The following is a 9501-nucleotide window of genomic DNA, read 5'->3' as shown; positions in this document are numbered from 1 at the left end:
TTTATTTGTTGGTGCTTCAGGTCAAATTGTTTCAAATGTTCGTACCGATTTTCATACCTTTAACATCATTTGCAGCATTTTACTGAATTTCTCGGTGTACCGCCAGCGCTATATATATTATACTACTCTTTGCCTTTTCTTTAAACTTTTTTTTGACAAGTTTTCACAGACAATTAAAAATTTGACATTGATACATCAAGGCGGTTTGTTTACAAAGGGGCCTACCGGGAAGTGCGAAAATCGAAACTCAGCTATTTGCCTCTTTATCGCTCGAATATGCAAGAGTGATTGAGAGGTTAGATAACAAAATTTCGAATTTCTGACTGTATTTTTCTTTAAATATTTTCAAACAATTAAGTTGCGTTGTTTTATCACAAAGTTAAAAAGACTTAAAAGACTACTGTCTGTATCATCACCATCAGATCAGCTCGATGGTACCATAAAAATATTGTATTGTCACCCATATTCATGAATCTAGTATTAAACTGGATTGGGCATGAGTGGTGGGGATAACTGACAGAACGGGATAGACTTATGTATCTTTCAGCAGGAGTAGCAGCGAAAGCGCTATTATTGTTTGTCCTTGTCACAGTCTCACATTTTTTTTTATTCCTCACCGTAAATTAGCATGGATGATTGGTCGAATTTATTTGTTGCCCACTATAACAAATAAATTCTACCTATCATAGCGTCGCATTGCGTATGTTTTGTCCCTCACGGAGGCACGCGTAGACCACTTCTATAGGATGATACCTTCTATGCCCATATTACATATTATGTACTTATGTAAATTTTCAGCTTCATTGAACACCCGGGAAGTGGGTCAAATTTAATTTGCATAATTTGATTGGAACCGGGACAGATGAAACTAACTAAAAGCTTGTAAAAATGTGGCTTTCCAATTTCTATTGCAACTTCAGATGAAAACGTCCTTATTGAAGCATAAGGACCCTTAATTTATGGAAAGCCACATACAACAACCAATTCGAGGCTACTAGGCGGCAAAATACGACTCAATACGAGTAGGTAGGTCAAATAAGAGTAATAAAATACGGATTTATATTTGGCCAAATATTCTTTATTGTGACAAAGTTATTCTTCCTCGCGTTATCCCGATTTTGCCACGGATCATGAGAACCTATGGTTCGCTTGACAATTAATCCCAAGAATTGGCGTAGGCACTAGTTTTTCCGAAAGCAACTGCCATCTGACCTTCCAACCCAGAGGGTAAACTAGGCCTTATTGGGATCTGTTAGGCTGTTAAAGTTTAAAGTTAGCTACTCGTAAGTCTCGTAACACAACATATAAGTTTCACATTATAACAAAAATTACTTACATATATATTATGTACCTAAACATATTACTTTTCTAAAAAAAAGGACTGAAATCTAGTGCTGCGAAGAAACGGTATTTTTGTTCGGCTTTTTTGTTGCTATTTTGGCATATGGATACATGGTAGAAGAAGTAAGTGTATGGAATCCTCCTCCATTTTGCGTGGTCCGACGCACCTGGCCGGGTTTTCGCGATTTTCCGTCAATGTTCAATACCTTATTTCTTACGAACACCTAAAATAATAAGTTTAAAATTAATCTCAATGTCTCCAGTTTGCTGTTCATTCAAACTGACAAAATCCAAATTTCTGAGGCAATATACGACCGCTGTCTTATATAAGCCATTAAATATCAACATGAATAACCCCACGTTGCGTTGTTATAAATTTAATTAAATAAATAATTATTTTATTATTTAATTTATATCGACTAATTAGGCATAGCGTCCAATTTAGAATATGGCACAGGCACTAGTTCTTACGAATTTTACCTTAATTTATTAATCAAAGGACCTGAGGTAAAAGTGAGAAGAGGTTGATATGCAGATGCAACCAGCTAGTCGCCGACGCTCCGCTTCCCCCGGGATTAGCCCTTAAGCCTGCACCTAACAGACTGGCTCATAGGGGGCTATGAGCTCGCCGTTGCATCAATTTTCATTTTTAGAAAAAAAAACTAGTCTACTAACTACTAACAACACAATAAATGCTTATTTTGCCGCATTCTTCACTATCTCTCCCTGTTTCACTGCCATCTAACCCAGAGGACAAAAATATAGCTTATTGTGGCTACTCCGTCTTCCTCATGACTCATGATATTTTACTTCACCATAAAGTAATTGGTGTAATATCAAATGATATTTTTCGCACAAGTTACAAGAAGTTCATTGCTAAGAACCACGACGATTGGTTTAAAATTTAAACTTTATGTATAATTTGTTACCTAGTAATTATAATAAATCTGTTTTCTTTTTGACATTTAGTGGTATATGTATTGATGTATGTTTATTGTCAAGTTTTTTTTAATTCTGGACAATTGTCATATATTCGTTTTCATGATAGATCTACACCAACGCAACTGCATGTCATGTTCTTGCGGTTTATTTTTATAACGCCAAGATCAAAATTTGACTGTTAACTCCATCTTGCGTCGAGTAGAGGAATCAAAAAACTATAGAAAATAGAAATGCAGTTTACTCTATGCCATAGAATCCCCTTTTAAATGTCATAAATCCAAACATGGCGGCCATACCAATAGACAATCAAGTCTAGCGATGAAATGATTTGTTTACATGAGATTCACTGACAGATAATGATCTTTACCTATTCGACAACCCACGATAGTTCAGATTCAAATGAACTTCAACATGCGACGTCAAAATTGGCATGTCGAATAAGGCCCCAGCAGGTATATTTACCTAAAATATTTAAATCTCAGCTCCTGTTTAGTCTTAAAGCTTTCTAAACTGTTGAAATAGCGTTGTCGGATGGTGGGACAAGTTGCTTCTTCTTCTTGATACGAAGTAGGCTGGTTAGAGGCGTTAGAGCACTTGAAGCAGTGATGCAGCGGGTTGGCTGTATCAGGGACTCAGCAACAACGTGAAACGTGGTATGGGCGGGTAAAGCCCTCGGTTTTCGCGTGGGGCCGAACGCCCGAAATGTCCGGGAGAGGCGTGCCTATACGCGAGGCCTAAGGCCGAGCTGCGGAAGGTTAGTGCTCAAACACAGAACCATAAATCCACGCAGGGCCCACGAGCTCCGCGTAAAGCGGAAGGCCCGAAGCGCCCGGGAGAGGCGAAGATTGAGTTGCGGGAGGTTAGCACTTAACTACAAAACAATAGTTTATTTATCAAAACGCAAAGGCCGCAAGCCGAGTCCGTCAGGAGCTAGATTCCTTCAACATCCATAGGTATCCTAATTGCGAAGCGTGCGGGAGAGGATCGCCTTGCTGGAGGTTAGTGCTTAAGCACAGAACATACCTATGGTACAAGTGTTTAATTGCGAAGGGCGGAGCCGAGCTCCGCGTAGGGCAGCGTCCAACAGGTGCATGTTTATTGCAACTTCCACAAGTAACAGAACTTACTGCGAGGGCCGAAGGCCGAGCTCCGTGTAGCGCTGGAGGAGTCCGTTTTTGCGAAGAACGTGAGACTCTTAATGAATTAATGATGAGATAGCAAATAGGTAGGTACCATGCAGAATTAGCTTTTGAGTTAGGTCAAGTATAATTAAGAAGTTGGTTAGGTAGTTTATTATTTTATACTCTACGTATATAGGAAAAACTTAACCACTTTGACCTCATGTTCTGCGTCATATCCAAGTTTCAAGACAATAGGTAGGTAAATAGTTTTTGATATTTCTCATTTTCAGTGTACCCGGCATAGAAAGCAGAAGTGTACATTTATTATTCAATACATAGGTAACTATGCATTTTTATAAAATCCCACTGTTATAAACACTGCGTTAACTAAATTTAATTAATAATAATAATAAGTAAGTACCTAGACTTAGCTCACGACTCACGAGATAACCGCCATGTGGGATGTTGATTCGACGATCATTGTCCCGATAGTTGTTACAGCGAACGGTCTAACAGCGAAGAGTCTCGACCAACATCTTGAGAGACTCTCGCTAGATGGTTGGATCAAGGGCCAGATGCAGAAGGCGGTGATCTTGGACACGGCGCGGATAGTCCGCCGGTTCCTTTCTCTGCGGCCCTGACCACCGGCAGCTTGGGCCTTGCCCCGTTGCTGGCGGCACCCTAGGTTAGGTTTTTTATAATGTGTTTATATGTATTTTTTATTGTTTTGTAAGTGTTTTTATATTTTACTTTTATATTCATATTATAAAGAACCTAACGTAAGACGAAAAATAAAGTGAATAATTGGTAATTAAACGAACTTACCTGTAAGTGAAGTTCGATTCCAATTATATTAGCTGCACAAATTTCGAAATGATGTATTAATAACTAGGTAGTACGCGTTACACGAAGCCTTCAGCCATGAGTTCAGAGTTAAAAGTTAAAAAACTTCAACGAGAACTATATCAGATTTCCGAACGCAACGTCTGCGCTCGCGCGCATGACGCTACTATGAAGCTCATTTAGTTTAGAGTAACAAGCCAAGACAACACTTTCACTGCCACTAACCCGCTAGGGTACTCTATCATTAGGCACAAAAAAAAAACATGGTATCCGCTATGTTTGTAACTTGCGCTTGCAGTGAATATACCAATAGATGGAACAGTCCGGCCCCCGACTCAGCAAAGCCAGTATTACCTTAAACTTTGGAAGGGATGCACTATTAGAATCCCTGGTTGTCTCAAGACAACGCGGGTACTGGGCGGGAGGGATCATCATTTCGAAATTTGTGCAGCTAATATAATTGGAATCGAACTTCACTTACAGGTAAGTTCGTTTAATTACCAATTACTATTACGCTGCACAAATTTCTTCAATGATGTATTAATAACTAGGTAGATGTTTAGAGATATACAAAGTTTATTTCTGGCTTTGTATTACAATCAATGATTAGCAAACCATTGCTTAATTTAAAAAGAAAAATGTCCTTCTAAGGTATCATTAACTATGCATTTTAAATAAAGAGGTAACTCTTACAACATACTTATAAGATCTAGTGAGATCATCATTTACTAAAATAGTCGTAATAATAGTTGGCTATATGAAACAAAAGATGATTTGTTCCTTATTAATACTCAATTAGGACTATTTCAAAAACTTAATTTTTCTTTTTAGAACTATAACAATTATTTAACACAGACAGCATAAGCTGCTCTAGCAAAATCAACAATTATAGCAACACATGATGGTGTGTTTCTGCTTAAAACAATTTAAGAACACTTATTTCTAATTAATGAGATACTAAGGATCTTGCAAAATCATTAGTTGGCACTATGGGCCTATTATAAAATTTTGCGAAAACTTTGGAAGTGCCACTCCAACCAGCTGTTTTTCTGATTACATCAATGTTCACTCCCAAGCGATTTGCGGCTGACACCGATGCATGGCGAGTTGAGTGGGAGGTGAAAATGGAGGTATCAATACCACTATCTTTTAGTGTAGTCTTAATCCATCTGCTAATTGTTTGGGAAGTGATCTCTTTATGCGGTTTTTTGAAGGCGATAAATAATCGCTCACAACCACCACGAATGTCCTTTGTCATATTTATATAGTCTAACAATGCTTGACCTGGGCAAATATCAGGTTTTTCTTTGAAAAATGGTAAAGATAACACAGGTTGATGCGAACCTGGTCTGGAAGTTTTGATCAAGTCTGATATTTTTATAAGAACTTTATCAGAATAATGGTAAATGTTCGATAATTTTATCAGGGACAAGGTTTGCACTCGGTGTGCAGTAACGATAGCTAATAGAGTTACTAATTTTTTACTTAAATTTTCCAATGAAAGATTTTTATTAGGTGACAGTTTTGACAAATGATTTAAGACTAATTGAGGGTCCCAGGTTGTATTATATTTAGGTTGTGGTGGGTGTAACCGAAAAACGCCCTTCATGAAGCGTTTTACCCTATCATCTGATGAGATCTTATTTCCCAATAAAAGCACCAGAGCGGATTTACAACAATTTACACTTCCATACCCAGCTCCCTCGCTACACAATTCTGTTAAGAAGGTAAGCACTTCTGGAATAGTTGCCTTAAAATAATCAATATTATTTTTCCCACAAAACATATACCAGCGTTTCAAGTACGTGTCATACTGCTTGACGGTGTTAGGCGCGAGGGATTCCAACATAATTTCGGCCGCACCAGACGACACTCCTCTCATTGATAGCGCTCCCCGGATAGCACCGCGGCAACCAGGATAAGACGCCGTTGAAACCGCTGGTTGCTGGAATAATATTTAAATAAATGAGAGCTAGGGCCTAATTCTATATATTTCGTTTTGACCAGTTTTGTAAAAATGGGGTACCACACCTGAGCTTGCCACATAGGTACAATAACAATGCCTTCTGATTTTTCTAAAATAATTTTTTGCAATACCTTAGGTATCAGCGCAAATGGGGGGAAAGCATAGAAAAAATAGGGTGTCCATGAAAATGTGAAAGCATCTATTTGGAAAGCATCAGGATCCCTTGTCCACGATACATAGCGCTCACATTTTGCATTTGCGCGACTCGCAAACAAGTCTATATCTGGATTTCCAAAATACTGCAGAACAGTTTGAAAATATTCATCATTTAGTTCACATTCAATTTCCGAATGAGCCTTCCTTGATTCCCTGTCAGCTATGACATTGAGTTCTGATTGAATATATGAGGCAAATATTGTGATATGTCTCTTTTCACACCATTGCCAAATTTGCCTAGCAATTGAATTAAGGTGTAAAAACCGTGTTCCTCCTAGGCGGTTAATGTATGAGATAGCTGTGGTGTTGTCTATTCTTAAAAGTATCTCACAGTCAGTTAATTCAGAACAAAAAATCTTTAAACATAAAAATGCCGCTTTAAGCTCCAGATAATTTATGTGATGTTTCCTCTCAACATCATTCCATAACCCAGCAGCTGTCTCTTCTCCACATGAACCGCCCCAGCCTGTCAATGAACTATCACTATAAATTTCTCTGATAAAATTGTTGCTCTTTATTTTACATTTGGCCTCATTTATTGTTTTCAACCACCATTTTAAATCACTTTTCACACTAAGTGATATAGGCATATTGCAATCATAGTTGTCATTATGTTTCTTTAAATATATATATTTTTGTCTTTCCAGTTCTTTAGTATACATATAACCATATTCAGTAGCAGGACAAATAGAGACAAGTAAACCAGTTAAATGTGCGAGGTCTCTTATATAACAATTTGACAAGCGTATAAATGACTTAATTTCTTGTTCAACTTTGGACTTTTTCTTATCAGGTAATGACAGTTGCCACTTTTTTGAGTCTAATATGAAACCTAGATATTGGACCGCTTTTTGTGGTACCAGGGAGCTTTTTTCATAGTTTACTTTGAGCCCCAGATATTTAATGGTATTAAGTGTAGCTTGTATACTATTTAAACATTCATTATAAGTACTTCCTACAATAAATATGTCATCTAAATAATTACTCAGTATGTGACCTTTGGATCTTAGATGCTTCATGACAGGTCTGAGTAGCTTAGTATATACATAAGGAGAAACATTTAATCCAAATGGTAAGACCTGAAACTGAAATATCTCCGTTTTCCACATAAAACGTAGGTATTTCCTACATTCAGGGTGTATGGGTATCAAGAAAAAAGCATCTTGGAGATCTAAAGTGCTCATAAAACAATTTGGTGTCATTAGCTTTATTGCGGTTCTAACATCTTCTAATTTAAAGTGTTCAGTTGCAATAAATTCATTTAGATTTTTTAAATTTAAAATAAACCTGTATTCACCATTAGGTTTTGGCACACAAAATATTTTAGACAGATATTGACCTTGGCAAGGTGAACATTTTTTAATAGCGCCTTTAGTTAACAGCTCAGAAACAAGTTTATCGAGTATTTCAGTGTCAAAATCAGGAAAATGATCATTTTTTGGAGTAACTGATTGTGTTGGCCTAGATAAAAAGGGGATTTTGTATCCCGATATCCAGGACAAGACCCTTTGGTCATTGGTGACATTTTGCCATTGCTCCAAAAAATATTTAAGTTGACCACAATAACTGTTACCAACCTGGTCATTTAACGGCGGCTGTTGTGATGTCGGTGAATGCGACGCTTCTGCTGATGGTGTGGCTTGGCAGAAGAAGTGTTGCTCGGTTTCTGTCGGTGGTATTGCTTCTGGTGACCTCGGGCTCTGGGTTTGTGTGTGTTGTTGGTTGGGCCCTTGTAGTTTAAATTACTGGCCTGTATCTTCCTAGGTCTTTTTGTGCTTTTAAGGTCTTTGCTGGATTGTTCAATGGCTTTAGAAGCCTTTAATTTTTCAGCTAAGTTTTCTCCAAAAAGCCACTGGTCTACCTCACAATCTCTTAAAGTCTCACGTGCCATTTTGTTTTCAATACCCGATATTATAAACATCTTCCTCAGCTGGGATTCCCTGTGTTGATAATCACACAAGAGACGGGCAGAGTCACTTAGGAATGTAATTACCTCCTCATTACCAGCTACAAGGCACAACTTGTTAAGGGCTAAACCGATTGCGGTCAGAGCACAAGAAACTTCATTTTGTTTCATTTCGATTGCTTTGTCCCTGTGAACAAGAGTCTCACCCGCTGCAACTTGAGCTTCTAGATTCATTCTCGGGGCTCCAATAACTTTGCAATTTTCTGGAGCGGGATATTTTTTCATAGTCTTGTCTCTATCATCTTTGTTCATACCTTTCTTAATTAGATCTTGCCAACGAGAAGCAAGCTGTCCAAGAAGGTTTGGACCAAATGCAACCTCTTCTGGTGCATCTCCGAGCAAGGCTAAGATGTTTTCACTTATTTCTTCAATTGCTGAAAAATGAATAAAGCACTTGAATGCACCTACTTGAAGATGAGTAAATACAAAGAGACGGCCCAAGATGGCATACCACTTTGACAACTCAAGGGGTAGAGCTGTGCCTAGCTGAACACGCCACAAAACCCAGTAGGTATATCTAGCAATAGGCTTAACATCCACCACCCAGTGGTAGCGGGCATGAGTAATAACTCAGTGCTGTTGGCAAGGAATGTGTCTAGTATGACAGCACCACAATGCCGATGACTGTTGGCAGTGAACGCACCTAGTATAGTACGCCAGATTGCCAAATGCAGTTAGCTACAGAGATGCCTAGTATAGCACTCCAATTAGCTCAGCACAGCCTTTATATACGATTAGCAATAGAGATACCTAATATAGCACTCCAATATGTTCAACAGAGCCATCCTATGCAGGTATTGCAGCAAACAAAGATGCGTAGTGCGCCGTTGCAAAATGCTTATTACAAACATCAAATAACATACACAATTTTCCAATATCTTGCTAGCAGTCAGAATGAGCTTAATAAAACACACACCACTATCACCTTGTTTTAAGTAAAAAGTAACGTACCTATGCAAAAGTTTGTTAGAATATTAAAAGACTTATTATTTCTTACCTTGCGTATCTTCTTCCTTTCCGGTATTTTTCTTCTCTGGCGCTGCTTTCTCTGGTTCACGAGGGAGATCGTCCTCAGTTTCAATAACAATTATGGGAGTTTGAGATCT

General features: G+C 38.1%; 1 protein-coding gene across 1 annotated transcript; it reads right to left on the bottom strand.

Moving 5' to 3' along the window:
• Nucleotides 1-5131: 5131 nt before the first annotated feature.
• LOC134660224 (uncharacterized) lies at nt 5132-9098 on the bottom strand. The gene is made up of 2 exons (XM_063515949.1): nt 8007-9098; nt 5132-6192 (listed from the first exon to the last, which is right to left on the bottom strand). The coding sequence occupies exon 2, from the start codon at nt 6127-6129 to the stop codon at nt 5194-5196; it is 936 nt and encodes a 311-aa protein (XP_063372019.1). The 5' UTR covers nt 6130-6192; nt 8007-9098; the 3' UTR covers nt 5132-5193.
• Between the last annotated feature and the right edge of the window lie 403 nt (nt 9099-9501).

Source organism: Cydia amplana, chromosome 26, assembly GCF_948474715.1.
Source record: "Cydia amplana chromosome 26, ilCydAmpl1.1, whole genome shotgun sequence".
Classification (NCBI taxonomy): Eukaryota; Metazoa; Arthropoda; class Insecta; order Lepidoptera; family Tortricidae; genus Cydia; species Cydia amplana.
The sequence above is the reverse complement of the archived record's forward strand: the minus strand, read 5'-3'. Positions and strand labels throughout refer to the sequence as shown.

Bases quoted from the DNA above. Each gene is read 5' to 3' on its own strand.
- LOC134660224 (XM_063515949.1), bottom strand. From the start codon at position 6,129: ATGAGAGGAGTGTCGTCTGGTGCGGCCGAAATTATGTTGGAATCCCTC.